The sequence below is a fragment of the Cherax quadricarinatus genome, chromosome 84, assembly GCF_038502225.1.
Source record: "Cherax quadricarinatus isolate ZL_2023a chromosome 84, ASM3850222v1, whole genome shotgun sequence".
Classification (NCBI taxonomy): domain Eukaryota; kingdom Metazoa; phylum Arthropoda; class Malacostraca; order Decapoda; family Parastacidae; genus Cherax; species Cherax quadricarinatus.
In genome coordinates this window covers 9,983,527-10,001,978 of record NC_091375.1, presented here as the reverse complement: position 1 = coordinate 10,001,978, position 18,452 = coordinate 9,983,527, and the positions used below count along the sequence as shown (strand labels likewise).

Genomic DNA, 18,452 nt, shown 5'->3' with positions numbered 1-18,452 from the left:
GATAGGAGTAAATGGAGACAAATAGTTTTTGGGACTTGATGAGCTGTTGGAGTGTGACCAGGATAATATTTAGTGAAGGGATTCAGGGAAACTGGTTATTATAGATTTAGCCAGACTTGTGTTCTGGAAATGGGAGGTACAGTGCCTGCACTTTAAAACAGAGGTCTGGGATATTGACAGTTTTAAGGGACTTCTAAACTGTCGTATCTGAGCTCCTCTGCAAAGACAGTGATTTTGTGTGAGTGAGGTGAAGGTGTTGAATGATGATGAAAGTATTTTCTTTTTGGTGATTTTCTATCCTTTTGGCTGAAGAATGTGTCACTAGGATTCACTCACTTATTCTCTACAGTTAGTTTCGAGAGTTGTTTCTATCACTTAGCAAACCATCCCTTTGTTGTTGGTGCAAAATATTGAAGTTGCTTAGTGCTAGTGTTGGCTCGTCTACGGTTAATTTTATAATTAACTAAAATTAGGTGGATGATAAACTTCCAACCAATGTGATAAGAATCTCACCACATCGTGAAAGTAACTCATATGGGGTTACTTTTTTACAGTATTATCTCAAACAGCAGCCTTTTCCAGAACATATTTGTGACAGGTGTTTACCTGCAACTGATTATAGGTCAAATCATTCTTTAGGTTAGGTTAGGATAAAATGATTGACACACATTAATTATTGATATTTGAGTATGATTATACTGGATTGCTTGGGATGATGAATAATGCAATTTTTTATTTATATAAATTTTAATAAAGTATAAAAAAAGTTCATCTAGCCAGGGTTTTAAGAAGGAAATCACATCAACATAATTTTTATATACAAGAATTACCTTATGGTTTGTGACAGTTTTGGGAGGATTAGTCTTGTGGTGAGATGTATACAAAGTGGACCCCAGTGTTCAAAACATTCAGATTATTTTTACTATTGTCCATTGGTTTATTGTTGCAGAATTTTTGTGTGTGTGTGTGTGTGTACTCGCCAATTTGTGGTTGCAGGGGTTGAGTCTTAGCTCCTGGCCCCACCTCTTCAATGGTTGCTACTGGGTCCTGTGTGTGTGTGTGTGTGTGTGAAGGTGTTCAAGTTTGTATGTTTGTGTATGAAGGTGTACAAGTTTGTATGTGTGTGAAGGTGTACAAGTTTGTATGTGTGTGAAGGTGTACAAGTTTGTATGTTTGTGTATGAAGGTGTACAAGTTTGTATGTTTGTGTATGAAGGTGTACAAGTTTGTATGTGTGTGAAGGTGTACAAGTTTGTATGTGTGTGAAGGTGTTCAAGTTTGTATGTTTGTGTATGAAGGTGTACAAGTTTGTATGTGTGTGAAGGTGTACAAGTTTGTATGTGTGTGAAGGTGTACAAGTTTGTATGTGTGTGAAGGTGTACAAGTTTGTATGTGTGTGAAGGTGTACAAGTTTGTATGTGTGTGAAGCTGTACAAGGTGTTTTTACATATTCCTTGGCCGTACATAATCTTATGTTTATCATGTTTGTATATTAATGTACATGTATTGAGTGTATTTGTGTGAGCATTTATGTGTATGGGTTTGTATGCCAAACAGAAGGAATCAGACATTTATGTAGTTAACTAAATTATCAAGTAGAGATCTACTTGTGACCTTCATTCACATTGTAATAAAGTTGGTAGAATTACCGACAATATGTAAAGTAAAAGGATACAAGTGCAACTAATGTGACATTTATTGTGGCAACGTTTCACTCTCCAGGAGCTTTATCAAGCTTGATAAAGCTCCTGGAGAGCGAAACGTTGCCACAATAAATGTCACATTAGTTGCACTTGTGTCCTTTCATTCACATTGTTGACAAATCACATATCAAATCAAAATACCGTGAAGTCGCTATCAGAGTTATGAAAATGTGATACCATTATTGATTCATAACCTTTCATTCTATAAAATATGTTTTCTTTTAATTTAAAAATAATATTGACTAAAATTTCATTACATATTTTTGATCACATGAACTGGAAAGGGGTTAAAATAATATTTATAACTTACCAGTATAAGAAACAGGAGAGGTTAAGTACCCAATTTGGTGCAAATTATTAAAGCAGACAATTAACAACCACTTAGCTGATTAGCTCCCTGGCCGGGAATACTGTTGCGCGCTAAGCAGTCTGATAATTACTAACATGTACAATGTTGGAATTAACCCGTATGATTGCAGATTCATAGCTGCCTTTGAGTTTTGTGTTATTTTGCTCTTAAGCTGTCGTTTTTAGTATCTCGGAACTGTCGTCTGAAACTTCGCCAAGAATGTAAAAAGCTTTATTACTAAGTAGGAATCTTGATAGTGAGAGGCTTCAGCTTGTGTTTACAGCTGCCTATCAGTAAGTTTACTTATGTAAACTACCTTTCTAAATCAATAGCAAAAATAAAAGCCAGCCTTTTAACACAGGTAAATTGGTAAAAAAGAGGTACATAACAATGTCTAGTTATCATTACAAGATATCGCTATCGCATTTAAGCAATTGCTTGTGTTATCATCGTGAACCTTGCCAGCAGAGAAAGCTGAAATCAAAATGCTTAAGTTCTGATGAGAACTCCGATATTTTTCTTAGAAAAAATAGCAATAAGAACAAGATAAGTTTAACTAAGAGAGAGATATATTAAAGGAAGACTAAATGGCCATAGTGCATCTTGGAGCAGCAATAGGAACCAACCAGCGCCAACAATCACACCAGTATCACCCTGGAAGATGAGATGGGTGGGATGCATCATTCCTCTTCTACTTTTGATACTTAGTTATCTCTCACTCTTTTGTTCTCTTCTCTTCCTCTTCTTTTCTTCTCTCCTCTCTCTTCTCTCTGTCTCTCTTTCTTTTATATCTCTTTTTATCTCTCTCCTCTCCTCTTTCCCCTCTCTTTCTCTCTCTCTCTCTATTATATCTCTCCTCTTCTTTCTTCTCTCCTCTTCTCTCTTTTTCTCCTTTTCTTTTTCCTCTTTTTCTCCTTTTTCTTTCATATTTTTGCTCTGCTCTTTTTTTATTCTCATAGAGCATTTCTATTTGATTTTCTTTCAGTAATTTTTTATTTTGCATATTCCTCTAGTCTGTGGCATTCATTCAGTGACAAACAATTCTCTGGTGCTTTCTTCATCTCCTTTATTTCACTTGTTATCCATATGTTAGTGTCTTCATTCTCATTTATATCATATATTTATTTCTGTTCTTCAGTCATGATCATTATTTTTCTTGATAATTTTTTCCTCCATTAGTATGCATGTACTGTATCACTGTTTCTATCTTGTTTTAGTTGCAGTTCTATTCTGTTTTCTTCACTCCGTTTTTCTAAGATGACTCGCCCCTTTTTTAAGTTTTTGAGAATAGTTTTTCTTGGCCTCTGTTCTTTTATTTGCTTTTCTTTTTTCCTTCATTTGTTAATCGTACTTCTGTTATTATTTGATCTGTATACGTATTTCTGTTCTTACTTTCACTTAGTTTTTGCTTTTGTCTTTTTTTCGTGACTTCAATGAATCTTGAATATTTTTTTGTTTGCTCTGTTCTCCATTTTTACATTTTTTTCGTGTTTAATTTCTGTTGATATTTTCTTTTGCCTGTTTTGCTCTCCTGCTTTGCAGTCACTCTTTTTGTCTAGTCTTGATTTTGTTTTAGCTTCATCCTACTACTACATTCATATCTACTTACATTTACTTGATTTCCCTTTGCTGTACAGTATTTTTCCTTCATTATTCTCTTAACTCTTACTACTTTAACTTCTCTTAGTGTTTTTCATCATCTCTTTCAAGTTTCAGACTCGACCTACTATTTCCTCTCCCTAGTGCCTATGTTCTTGGTGCTTTCCCCATTAGTAAGTGTGTTGGTGTCGGCCACATCTTGAGTAGCAAGAGAGAGCTGTCCTCCCAGCTCCCCACCCTAGTTGATGTTATTGTTGTTGTATGTACTTGTACCTCGCCCCCTTCCTCCTCCTAACCCCCTTAACCAAACTCTTGTAAATGGTAGTAACTTCCCCTCACCTCCTCCAGTAGTAGTGACCCTTGCCAGTAACCAGTCACTCAGACGCACGGTAAGTACTCACGAAACTAGTCACAGTATAGCACTCCATAGCTTCTTTTTTTGACACAATAAAATCCCAATGGTAAATAAATTTTCTATCGGAGATTAAATGTTTATAAAGAAGGGGTCCCTCATGCTTGATGAGAGTTGGTCAGTGCCTCTCAAAATAGGAAGTGACCAGCCTTCATCAGTGGAAGGAGCCAACCGGCACTTCCTATGCCTTCCTTCAGTTAAAGCCCTTGTATCCCCTATCATGGCACTCAGAGATGGCCTCAGGTCTCTTAAAATGCCCAGACTAATGTTCACTTCATTTTGGGAGAAATTCAACATTCAGCAACTACCATCCATGTTGGAGCACATCACCACATACCAGCATACTCCCGTCTTGCTCACTCTCCAAAATCTGTAAAAATCATATCGTAGTGGAATTAAATCATCAAAATATGTTGATATTGTATTGCTTTAATAAAAGGACATTCAAAGCCATAAATAGTTCATCCCCTCTAATACTGTTTCCATGCTGCTAGTTGCCAACAAGGATGTTTTGAGTCAACTCCTCACATGATCGGCAGTGTGACTTACATCTCCCCGGCGTCTACTGTGGACCTTACCTCAGTTCCATTCTCGCTATTATGTTATTCCCAGATACTGTTAAGAAACCATTAGTTTTTTCACTCCCCCCTGCCCCTGCATATTTTCAAATAATGGCTTTTATAAGCACCCAAGTTCTAGTTCAGCCTTTTTTTTTTTTATCTCAGTGTTGTACTGTTTTTGTTTTTAAACTAATGAAGTTATTGACGAATTTCACCACTCCTTTTCCCTCCTCCCTTCCCGGTATGGGAATTTTCAATATGCTGTTGAGCCTCATCATTTCAACCTCTTTTTCTTTTCTAATACCTGAAAAACAGCCCCACCTTGCCTTTAATAACCAACACCTCATTAACATAAGCTTCTTAGAGTCATCATTCTCTAGCTGCCGAAGTACCTGCATGACCATTCTTATCACAGGCCTCCACCTGCATCCCTCTGACCTTTCACTCACTCTAATGGGCGTCATTCATTGCAAAAGTGAGTTTGCCAGTGTTATCTCTTCAGTGACATCACACACACCTTATACCTATTAAATTACATTAAGTTTATTCAGTCAATACACACCTTCAGGTAAGAGATTAATATTAATCATAAAAATAAATCACGAAACAGGTGGGGCTTGAAACCATGGATTTAAACCCCACCCATTCCATGATTTGTTTGCAATCATGTTATGATTTCGTGAGTCATAATATAAATCATTGTTCTATAACCAATGGTATTAATGTTTTCATGGCAAACACTTAAATTCTTTTCATTGATCAAGACCCTTCAAGCAATGTCATCTGCACAGAATCTCCTTAAAAGTATAGTCATTTATTTCAACATTCACTTCTTACAAAAGGTATATATAAGCTACTTTATTCATATGCAAAAGCACTATATACTTGTCTTTCCACTACTTAGCAATTAAAGTGGAGTGGAGTCTTAACCTATGTATAATTGCTTGCACATTATACAGAGATTAACCAGACTCATAACCTAGGTTGAGCTGCACTTCCTCATTACTTCTTCTTGAGGTTCCAAACCAGACTATTTTCTCTCGAAGGTAACCTTCCTTCCTTTTATATACATAACTTTAGTTAAACGTGGCACCTTAGTAAACCAATCACCTTAGTAAACAGAGCATGGCAGAATGCACAGCACCTTAGTAAACAAAAGTGTTTACTAAAGAAAAACACTAGTAAACAGAATGACCTTAGTAAATAAAAGTAATAAGCAAAAGCACTTTGGTGAAAAAGTACTTTAGTAAACAAAATCACTTGGTAAACAAAGCACTTTAGTAAATAGAGCATGTTAATAAACATAGCACCTTGTTACCTTCATTGTATCCACAATACCATCTGATCCATTGATGTGTATACCCACTAATAGTTTTTAATGCAACCACTACTGCATCACACAGCACTCCCTGCAGCTCTAATTAAAAAGTATGCACATCGTCCGCTACACTCTGTAGCATGCATCTACTTCTCACTGGCATTGTTTACATAGGACTGAAGACTCAATACATGGTGAAACATTTCCTCTAATAAATATCCTGAACTGTACATAAGTGTCCTTTTCCACATCTTGTCAGTATTATCATACCATTTTTCAGTTGTTTCCATAACCACAGCCCTCACTGGACTACAGTTTAACCTATCTAATGGTCTGTAAATATTTTTTGTGGTTACAATGGCCATAGCTTCAAATTGTCTGCTGCTTACAGTAATGAAGAACAGACATATTGTGAAGCTATCTCTTACACAACAATGTTTTGCTCTTTGTAGAGCTAGCTTTATCATGGAGAAAATGTTGTCCTGACAGAAACTTATTCTGCAGCTTGTGCCTTATTGGCTGCTATATACGTATAACTCATTCCTTCTCCAAATACATCATACATTACTCCATTATAGGCATGTCACAACTATGCATGTACCTTTTTTGTTATTCTGTTTCATATATTCCATTGGTGCACCATACCCTCTGCTTGACCACCATCTCTTATTCTCCATCCCACCCTGGCACTAACCCACCACTTCAGCATAACTAAGATTACCTTTTCTTGTCTCTGATCCTGTTACCATCCTCTGTGCATTGCCACCATACTTATCTCACTCCTTGTGCATAAATACCTATCTTTATCTTGGCTTCAGTTACCTTCTCTCTGTTGCTTTTTCACTTCTTATTCTATGTGCCTGTTTAGCAGTGCCTATTTTAATCATAGATTAGTTTTCCAGCTTACCATCTTATTTGCATGACTACTAGCACTCCCCCTCCACCTCTGCTCCAACCGCCCCTATTCCTGTGTATGACAGCCAGCACCTATTCCATTCCTTGTTCTAGCTCCTCAGTCCCTCCTCCCCACTCACCCATGCATGATGAACAGCACCTATCCCACTCCCTATTCCAGCTCCCCAACTACCTGTGAACTTCATCATCTATTCCCAGGCCTGCAGGTTGTGCTGAAGTCCATCATCAAGGCTATGGCACCGCTGCTACAAATCGGTTTGCTCGTCCTCTTCGCCATAGTTATATTCGCCATCATAGGCCTTGAATTCTACTCTGGTGCTCTTCATAAAACATGCTACAGTTTAGAAGATTTAGGTAAGTGTTTATAATTTTTGTATCTTAATTTAGTTATCAGTTATAGGTTGGGTAAAGTATAAGCAAATAATATAGACACAGTTTAGAAGATTTAGGTAAGTGTTCATATTTTTTTATCTTAATTTAGTTTTCTATTATAGTCAGAGTAACGAATAAGTGGGTAACATAGACAGTTTAGTGACACTGTCAGTTACATGTTTTCAGAATGGGCAGTGAGGTTTGACTGGTTGCACAGGCACCTTGGGCATTGCCTGGCATCTACACAAAGTATCATACTATGCAAGTTTGTTAATATTTAATCCACCTTAATTTTTTTCCCATTTTTTCGAAGAATAATGTGATATGTGATATTATAGTTAAACTTTTACATAAGATACTAAAGATCAGACCTCCATTCTTTGTACCAAATGATCCGCACAAATAATCCTTTCCCCATAAGTATAATAATACATATATTTTATGCAGAATATTTGTATGTTATACTATCCTTATCTTATGTTATCTTTGGTATGAGACTTGATGAGAGTAAACATATTGTAGAGACAGTGAAGGAGGGAGACGTTACAAAAATATTGTGTTCCGTCATAGCTGATATTATGAAATAGGCTACTTTATTTCTCTTCCTTACATTTGTCATCAAAGAAAACTAGAAATGCCTCAGATTTTTATAATATCTGCTACTGAAGACACTTGGCATCAAAAAAAGTATGTAATTTAGGCAGGTTTGTGGTTAGGGATTGTACCCACCTTCACCTTTGATATGAGAAAGAGAGAGAGAGAGAGAGAGAGAGAGCACCTAGTCTCGCATACTGTATCAAATAAGTTGTCCTTCTCTAAGCAGATGAATTTACAGTAACAAACATGATCAGGGGATGAGCAGCTGCTGCACCGACTCCACTCAATGTGAGCTGTTTTGGCCGAACTTCTCAGTGTGATTGCCTTTTTTTTTTTTCTTATTAGAATAACTAAAATGTAATGAACACTTGTCAGCTCTCAGTAATAACCCACATAGAGACAGAAACCAGGAGATTAATTGACCTGTATATTTTGACCCCCTTTAGGGATCCTCTTCAGGGGGTCAAAATATACAGATCAATTAATCTCCTGAGTTTCTGTCTTCATGTGGGTCATTATTGGGCTCTGAATTAATGTTTGAAGTGAGAGTCGTGTAGACGTGGTATGTATAGTAGAAAGTGGGAATACGTATTTTGTATGTTATGTAAATTTAAACTTTTGAATAATGGGAGTGTGTTGCCTGGATCCTGAGTGATTATTGTGAGCTGATTTTTGCTGTTGTTCATCTTGATAAATGGATACTGTACCATAGGTGAGGTATGGATAGGTTAGAGAGTGGTACAAAGTGAGCAGGGATGTTTGGGGTAGGGGTGGAGATATATTGCCGTTTTTGAACTGTAGTATAGGCATGCCTTTCGCTAGACAGTGATGGAATGAGTGATGATGAAAGCATTTCTTCCTTTTTGGACTGCCCTGCCTTGGTGGGAAATGGCTGATGTGTTTAAAAAAAAAAAATTAAGATAATGCCAACTGCATTGCATTTTTCTGTAATATTCTGAATTCGTGTGTTGAATTTTAGCTTGGTGTCCAGGTGTATTCCCAAAAATTTACCCGCATCTTGGCTATCAACTGATGTATTGTTAATCTTTATGTTCAAATGAACATTTTTAGCCTTATGGTTAATATTTGGTGCAAGTCTCTTGCAATCCAAATAAATATTTTTTGCAAGTTTGGCCTTTACAGTATTGTTAAATACATCCGGATCACTGAAAAATGGTTTCCATTGAAAGGTAATGCAAAGTTGGTTAATGTGAAGTAGATTAATAAATGGCACTGCAGTTAACATAGTCATAAGAAAGAATCTTGTGAAAGGCAAAAGTACCTCTTAACTTCCTCCAATGGAAGACATGTAGTCCTTTGCCTTCCCAGGGTAGTAATTCCTTCAGTTGCCAGAGTTTAAAGATCTTTGGTACTATATATCATGTGTTATATTTAGTTTCTTCACTTTATGCTCATTTGTTGTGGCACATACATTTGTATAATATTTTATTATGGTTTATAATCAAATACTTATGCACAGTGCATCAATAAAGTAGTAAGCCAGCATACAATGTTGCAGCATTAATTAAAATGTTATTTGACTTATAATCCCCACGCATCATGCTTTTATTATCACTCCTCATTATATATGAACATACAGGTTGCAAGTTTTTCAGTTTTATGTTCATTATTACACCTTGAAGATACATACAAGTATAGGTGGGCTCCAGTTTACAGCACTTTGCTTTACAGTGTTTCACTAATACAGCAGTTTTCAATTATACTCATTCTTCATTCATTCAGACTTCCTACAATAAATATATTCATCACTCACTATAATCTAAGGTTGGAAATATTTTAAGGTATGTAATGTGTGTACTGTATATTAATTTTTTAGGCCTTATTCTGTTGTTCACTTAATATATGATAGTGTGAACATGTTATCATATGACAGTGAAAAAAGGCTATGTTTCAATTTACAGTAATTTTCACTTAACAGCAGTAACCTAGAACCCAACCTGCTGTATAAGTGAGACCCGCTTGTACTAACTCTAACCACCTGGCATCATATAACATCACACTACTGCATTATTGTTTCACAGGAAACCTGTCATTAATGTCTGGTCTCTTTGCAGATGAAATAGTAACAGAAGGAGAAATGGAGACGCCGTGTCACACAGACAATGCATCTTTAGCACCTCCGGGTGCCTACTTCTGTAATTCCAGTATCGCCACGTGTTTGGAGCTGTGGATGGGGCCCAACTATGGTATCACGTCCTTTGATAACATTGGTTTTGCCATGTTAACAGTGTTTCAGTGCATCACACAGGAGGGCTGGACTTCCATACTCTACTGGGTGAGTCTTCTTTACCATGTAAAATTGGATCCTCATGTGAATTTTATATTCTTTTCCTAGGCTTTATATTTTATATTATCATTTTTCCTATATACGTACTTTGGTACTAGATATATTTACTTATTTTTATTTTGTCTTTAGGTAAATAGCACTCATTTTTAATTATGCCTTTAGATAAATAAATATGCTAGATGGAGAAAAGTCTCCAGATATACATTAAAATCAAATACAATAAATTCAGTCCAATTGGAGCTGGAAATGTGATAGTGTAGTTTCTTTTGACCTAACCAGCCCTGAAAAATCTATGGCAAAATTTCTAGGTAAAACTTAAAGGCAGAATATTAAGGTTCTGTACATGCATATACATACAGTATATAAATTACTTGTCAGGTAATATTATAACTTATAAATATCGCTTTTAAATACTGAAATTCTTCGAAAAATAAGACAGAATTTGGTGCTGTCACATGATATTATGTATACCTATATAAGACAGTCCTGTAGTTTAAGTGATTCTCCATAACCATTGTTTCCAAATGTACGTCTGTGTATACATTAGCATATCTTTAAAAAAATTGTTTTTATTAACCCTTAAACTGTCCACACACAGATATACGTGCACGTGCGGCAGGCTCCGAACGTATATCAATGTTTTATTTTTCATTCCTTCAAATTTGGCGGCATAGACCTGATTCGCCTAGACATGAAAGAATGGGTCTGTGCACTCAGTGTGCACACTATGAAAAAATGAGGGACCACTTAGTAACTTGTGGGTGCACCAGTTCAATTGAGCGCCAGCTAGAGCAAATAACGTGGCAAACACCAGTGATTCACTGATGTCATGTCATATTATTACTCACATTTTAAGAGGATAATAAAAATGGGTTAGATAAATTCATGAGTGGGTGTGGGTGGGTGTGAGTTGGACCTGACTAGCTTGTGCTATTAGGTCAGATGTCATGCTCCTTCTTTCAGTGGATGTGACCTGACTAGGTGGGTCATTGGTCTAAGCTGGGGGGGTGACATGGACCTGCCTTGCATGGACAAGTAGGCCGGCTGCAGTGTTCCTTCTTTCTTATGTTCTTATGTATTCGGCTGGCTGGCTGTCTGTATCTGTCTGTATCTCTGTGTATCTATATCTCTGTTTGTATCTGTCTATAACTCTGTCTATCTATATCTCTGTCTATCTGTCTATATCAGTCTATCTGTATCTGTCTAGATCTCTGTCTCTCACATGTACTCATAAATACAGTTATTATACATAATGTAAATTACCTAGGATAGCCCAAAAATTCCAGGTCAAGTGCTATACAGTGTTTGTAGATATAAGACATAAATAAACATGACACATATAATAGCAGTGTCACTTGCTCAGCAATCAGGGAGCAGCACATACACCACAAACCAACAGGTTTACTAGCTGTTCCCTGAGACAGAGACAAGCAGATGGAAAGACAGACAGACAGGCAGACAGAAAGACAGATAAGCAGAACTAGACAGACAGATAAGCAGAGCTAGACAGACAGATAGATAGATGTACAGATAGAGAGATGTACAGATAGACAGAGAGATGTACAGATAGACAGAGAGATGTACAGATAGGCAGACAACAGAAACTTGTTTGTGTGCAAGAATAAAAACATATAAAGGCAAGGTTTTCCCCTCCAGCAGTGCACATTTATCAAATGTCACTGTTATCTGATGCTTGTCATAACAAAATTCTTCAAGTTCATATTATACTCCAGGCACACACAGATAAGCTGAACTGGACAAACAGATAAGCAGTGCTAGGCAGACAGACAGATAGATAGATGTACAGATAGACAGACAGATAGATGTACAGATAGACAGACAGATAGATGTACAGATAGACAGACAGACAAACTGACAGACATAGAGAGACATGTTTGTGTGCAAGAGTAAAAACATAAAAGCAAAGTTCCCCCTCCAGCAGCCAGCAGCGCACATTCATCGAATGTCACTTATTATCTGATGCTTGTCATAACAACCATTCTTCAAGGCACACACAGAAGACAGAAAGACAGATAAGCTGAACTAGACAGACCGATAAACAGAGCTAGGCAGGCAGATGGAAAGACAGACAGATGTACAGATAGACAGACAGATAGACAGATAGATAGACAGATAGATGTACAGATAGACTGACAGACAGACATAGAGAGACATGTTTGTGTGCAAGAGTAAAAACATATAAAGGCAAGGTTCCCCCCTCCAGCAAGGCACATTCATCAAATGTCACTTGTTATCTGACCCTTGCCATAACACCATGCTTCAAGGAGGTTCATACTCCAGCATGTCTAAACCATTGCTGGGACCTATAAATACTTTGTATATATTTCTAGACAATAGTAAAGACCAGGGCAGGTGAAAATGTTCACGTGTCAGTGTGAGTGTTACTATATGAGTACTATTTCAGTATATATTATTAGTGTCAGAACAAAGATTGGCTATGAAATCACAAGAACTATTATAAATTGCAATTATCAGAACATAAAAATTATATAAATTAAAAAACAGGAGAAAAAAGGTAAATCGGCAACACTTCTGCAAGCGGCAGGACTGGATGTTGCCGTCAGGTGAGCATCCAGAGCCAACTTCACAGTCTTATATCTCGGTAAGTACCGGTCCTAAAAAATTTTTGGGGGTTTTATACCACACAGAAAATTTCCCTCTTTAATTGAAAAACGAAAAACAATTTTTTTATTATTCAAAATATTCGGAGCGCCACGCAGGTGAACGTAGATCTACGTTTGGACAGTTTAAGGGTTAAGACTAATTAATTTTATATTTTTTTTACTTTTTTTCAACTGTTTGTTTTGCTTTTGTCTATAATTCATGTCTACTTTTCCATATTTTTCTGCGTTCATTCTTAGAACTAAGCCTAAAAGACAATGTTACAGTGTTTGCAATATTATAATATTATAAAATACTAGGTCACATTTATAAAAAGATTCAGGGAAACTGGTTAACCAAATTTGAGTTGAGGTGAGAGGTAAAGTACCTGCACTTGCCAGTAGCAGGAACAGATCTGCTGTGAAACTAATAAAGCTTAAGCTTCAGGTCCCCTAATCCCTAAGGGATTAGGGGCCCCTGGACAGGAACCTAAAGTCAGTACCTGACCGGTCGAGCTGTGGTTCATACGTCAGCTTCTGTGTTGCCGGCATTAACACCTGGTTGATTAGGCCCTGATCCACCACGAAGCCTGGTCATAGACCAGGTCATGGGGGCATTGACTCCCAAAACCCTCTCCAGATATACTCCAGGCCCCAGAAGTGACTTTAGTCCACATTGCTTAAAAATTTTGGGTCTACTGTATGAAAAGGGGATGTGAAGGAGCCCCCCATAACAGCTCAAGCTTCAGGGCCCCAAGAACGTAGGTCTGCCACTGAGTAGTAGGGGTGAGGTTCAAATCAAATCAAAGTTCATTTGCACATGATGTTAAGTTTAAACAGAAATTTATTTATTTATTTATTTATTTATAATTTGAGCACACTTACAGAGGTACAAAAAAAAATACAGATAAGAGCAGCATGCCAAAGCCACTTATACTATGCATAGCATTACGGGCTGGCTTAAAATTAACTTAAGATTAACTAAGCAATGATGAAATCAGTGAAAAACATTAATGTAAACTGATTACTATAAAGCACAAGTGAGTATTACAAAGACAGGTCATATGGTTGCATGCATTGTTGTAAATTCAGTAGAATGGAGTATTCTGTTAGGTAGTGAATTTAAAAAATAATAAAGTTAGATTGGGTTTTAGGTTTAACATTTATGTGATATAATTGTGAGAAACATTTAAGATATACAATTTATAAGGTTCAGTTATTCAGTATTTATTTGGTTTTGGGTGAGTAAGTGATCTTTGAGAAGAGACTTGAATTTATAAACAGGTAGTGTTTCTTTTATATTAACAGGTAATGAATTCCAGATTTTAGGGCCTTTTATGTGCATTGAGTTTTTGCATAGCGTGAGATGGACACGAGGAATATCAAAGAGTGATCTGTGCCTTGTGTTATGGTCATGTGTTCTGTTGAGGTTGGCAAGGAGATGTTTGAGGGGAGGGTTAATATCAGAGTTGAGTGTTCTATGTATGTAATAGGTGCAGTAATAAGTATGGATGTTTTGTATGGTGAGTAGGTTGAGTGTATTGAATATTGGTGGAGTGTGCTGCCTGTAGTGAGAATTTGTTATCATTCTAACTGCAGCCTTTTGTTGGGTAATTAGTGGTCTGAGATGGTTACTTGTTGTTGAGCCCCATGCACAAATTCCATAGGTGAGATAGGGGTAAATAAGAGAGTGATATAGGGCCAGGAGGGCTGACTGTGGAGCATAGTACCGTATCTTCGATAGTATGCCTACAGTCTTGGAAATTTTCTTAGAAATTTGTTGTATATGTGTATGAAATTTGAGTCTATTATCAAGGTGGATTCCTAAGAATTTTCCCTCTGTTAGCTTTGTGATAGGTGATCCGTTTATCATTATGTTAAGAGGGACATCTGTAGCTCTGTTACCAAACTGAATGAAGTAGGTTTTGTCAATGTTTAGTGTAAGTTTGTTAGTACTCATCCAGGTAGATATTTTCTGTAATTCGGTATTTACAGTATTGGCTAGCGTGACTGGGCTCGGGTGGGAGAAGACGTATGTTGTGTCATCAGCAAATAGTGTGGGTTTGAGTAATTGAGAAGCATTTGGTAGGTCATTTATGTATAGGAGAAAGAGAAGAGGGCCAAGGACACTTCCCTGTGGGACACCAACTGTAATTGGTTGTGCAGAAGAGTTTGCCCCATTTGCGTACACATATTGGCTTCTGTTGCTGAGGTATGACTTGAGGTAGTTGAGGGAGTGCCCTCTTATACCATAGTGTGATAATTTTACGTGGAGCAAGTCATGGTCAACTGTATCAAAAGCTTTACGTAAGTCAATGAAGATCCCCAGTGGGACTTCTTTTTTCTCTATTGCAGTGTATATATGTTCTAGCATGTGTATAATAGCATCATTAGTATTTTTATTAGGCCTGAATCCAAATTGGCAGGGGTTGAGTATGTTTTGGGAGATAAGGTAGGAGTAGATTCGTTTATGAATTAATTTTTCGAAGATTTTTGAGAGAGGGTGTAAGTTGGATATTGGCCTATAGTTATTCAACTCTGTTTGGTCTCCTCCTTTGTGGATCGGGGTGACCCTTGCTATTTTGAGTACTGTAGGGAAGGTGGAGGATTCAATGGATTTGTTAAAGAGTGTTGCAATGATTGGTGATAGCACTTGTGACACTTTTTTGTATATAAAGGGTGGTAAGGTATTTAAATCTCCTGCCTTGTTTTTTAGTGCGTTGATAATAAGGGAGACTTCGTATGGGTTAGTCGGAGCTAGGAACAGTGTGTTCGGGTAGTTGCCGGTGAGGTAGTCATTTGGTGGGGTATCTGAGCTTGGGATTTTATTGGCAAGGTTTTGTCCTATAGTGGAGAAGAAATCATTGAGTCTGTTTGCTGTTTCTGTTGGTGGGAGTTGGGGTTCATCTGATTTTGCTAATTTTATTTCGCTATTTCGTGATATCTTTTTTGTTCCCAGAATTTCTGATAGGGTTTTCCAGGTCTTTTTTATATCACCTCGTAAGTTGGATAATCTGTTCTCATAATACAATTTTTTTGCCCTTCTTATCAGGCTGGTTAGGATTGACGAGTAACGTTTTGTTTGGTCTCTGGTTATGTGACCCATTCTGTACTGTTTTTCATATTGGTGTTTTGTATTTATGGATTTGAGAATGCTGGGTGTTAGCCAGGGACTGTTCAGTCTCTTAGCTGTCATCTGCTTAGTTTTTTTAGGGCAGTGCTTGTTATAGAGGTATTGAGTCTTTTTTAGAAAATTATTAATACATTCGTCAATATCTGTATTGATTTCTAGCTCAGTGTGCCAATCAATGTTTGCTAATGCTGTTGTGAAGTTATTAATGGCTGCCTCATTGTGAAGTCTGAAGGTGACTTTAGTAGTGTCTTGGGGTAATTTACCAAGAGTTGTTATGAGGAAAGTAGGGTAGTGGTCTGTGGTATTATCTGTAATTATGCCTGATTTTAAAGGGGATATGGTGTTGGTCCAGATGTGGTCAAGTAGGGAAACACTAGTCTCTGTAACTCTTGTAGGTTTTGTTACTGTTGGTAGCAACATACAGTTACTCATTGTGTTTGTGAATTCAGTAACGTGTGGGTCCTGGTCTTGCAGGAGATTTATATTGAAGTCACCTGAGAGTAGTAAGTGATCTTTGTTCATGCGTGCATCAGTTATCATACTTCCTAGGTTTTGACTAAATTGGCTAATGTTTGACTGTGGAACTCTGTAGATGTTTATCAATGTGAGAGGTTTTTGTAGGTATTTGGATTTGAATTTGGCTATTATATATTCCCCATGTTCATCTCTTGTGCAAGTATTAGTGATACATTCTAGTTGGTCTGAGTAGTATATGGCTGTGCCACCCCCTTGTTGGTCTGGCCTACAGTTGTGTATGGCTGTGTAACCAGGAATGGTATAGACATCTGTAGTATCAGGCTTTAGCCAGGTTTCAGTTAGTGTAATGATGGACATATTGGCATGTAAGGAATTTAGTAATGCTATGAGGTCATCGTAATGCTTGCTTAAAGATCTGATATTGTAGTTAAAGATAGTTATGTTGTTGTTGGCACTGAGAAGTGCCTTTGATTGTTCTGCAGTGTAGTAATTACAGTAACTGTTTGATTCATTTAAGTCATTAAATAAGAGGTTGGTATCTGGATCAATGCTTGTAATCATAAGATTTGTAGTGAATCTATAGTTAGAATTAAGTATAAAACAAAGTAAATAGTCTTAAGCTAAAAAATAGCACCTGAATTATTTAACAAATGTAAAATAATGGGCTAAGGTATTTTTTTTTTTTTTTTTTTTTTTTTTTTTTAAGCTAAAATAAAGGAGACAATATAAAAGGGACTAGTACAAATAAAGTGATGATCAAATAATGGAGCTTGGGAATATGATAGTAGGTAGTACTATAAAATAAATGAGCTTTGGAATATAATGCCAAAATTGTGAACTTGTTCTACTTTAGCACCTGAGAATAGCACCTTGATTATTTTAACAATTGTGAATGTATAAGCTAGGGTAGTTATATAAAGCTAAAATAAAGGAGAAAATATATAAGGGACTAAAATTAAGTAATGGTAAACAAAGTTAAATGGACAGATGGTCACTATGAAATAATATTGGTTTAGGAGTAAGATCTGATTTGTAATATTAGATAAATTGAGCAGTTTATTGCACAATAAAAGTAAAAAAAAATGAGGTAGTTGGTACTAGCTAGCAAAAGATAGTTTTGGTACTTGCAAAAAAGTAATTGGAATATACACTAATTGAATATACAATGTAAAGTGACTAAAAAAACAAGTAGTGATAAACAAAATTAAATGGACAGGTAAGAAAAAATGAATATTATTAATTTGGAGTAAGATTTGACTTTTAATTTAAAATTATGAGCAATTAATAGCAGTAAGAAAGTTATAGAGTATTGGAGGTATTGGGTAACATTTGATTGCATGCAGAAAATCCATTGTTATGCAGTTGTTGCAGTTCATCCTACCATTTTGTGATATCTTTGGACTTCTGGAAAGACAGCTCTTAAATGAGTGATGGTGAATGCTTTTCTTTTATTTTTCTGCTCACCCTTCCTTGGTGGGGAGGTGGCTGGTGTGTTTAAAAAAAAAATAATATATTGTGATGTTAAAGTTTTTCACTAGCAATAAACCATCTTCATACTTAAAAGTGCTAGAAAATGTAGATATGGCATGTTTCACATATCTTTTGACCCAAAACAACTACTGGTACATATTAAATAGGTTTAAAATTTCTATTCTTTTCACAGACAAATGATGCGCTTGGTAGCAGTTACAACTTTCTCTACTTTGTGCCCCTTATTGTGTTGGGGTCTTTTTTCATGCTCAACTTAGTTCTTGGTGTTCTCTCTGGGTAAGTACAATCTTAACTATACCCTTCAATATATTCCACAGTTATTATTATTATTATTCTCCATGGGGAAGTGGAAAAGAATTCTTCCTCTGTAAGTCATGCATATCATAAGAGGAAACTAAAATGGCAGGAGCAAGAGGCTAGTAACCCCTTCTCCTGCATAAATTACTAAACTTAAAAAGAAAAACTTTCATTTTTCTTTTTAGGTCACCCTGCCATGGTAGTATATGGCCAATGTGTTGAAAAATATTATTATTATTATTATTATTATTACTATTATTATTATTATTATTATTATTATTATTATTATTATTATTATTAT

The 18,452-nt window shown here is 36.4% G+C and overlaps 1 protein-coding gene across 1 annotated transcript in view; it reads left to right on the top strand.

The window, feature by feature from the left end:
- The window catches only part of cac (calcium voltage-gated channel subunit cacophony), a gene marked incomplete in the record, with an annotated part of 730,773 nt that overhangs the window by 236,005 nt on the left and 476,316 nt on the right, over positions 1-18,452 (top strand). Inside the window, 3 exon segments of the mRNA XM_070103036.1 lie at positions 7,054-7,209; positions 9,900-10,120; positions 18,027-18,130. Coding sequence (XP_069959137.1) covers positions 7,054-7,209; positions 9,900-10,120; positions 18,027-18,130 — 481 coding nt within the window.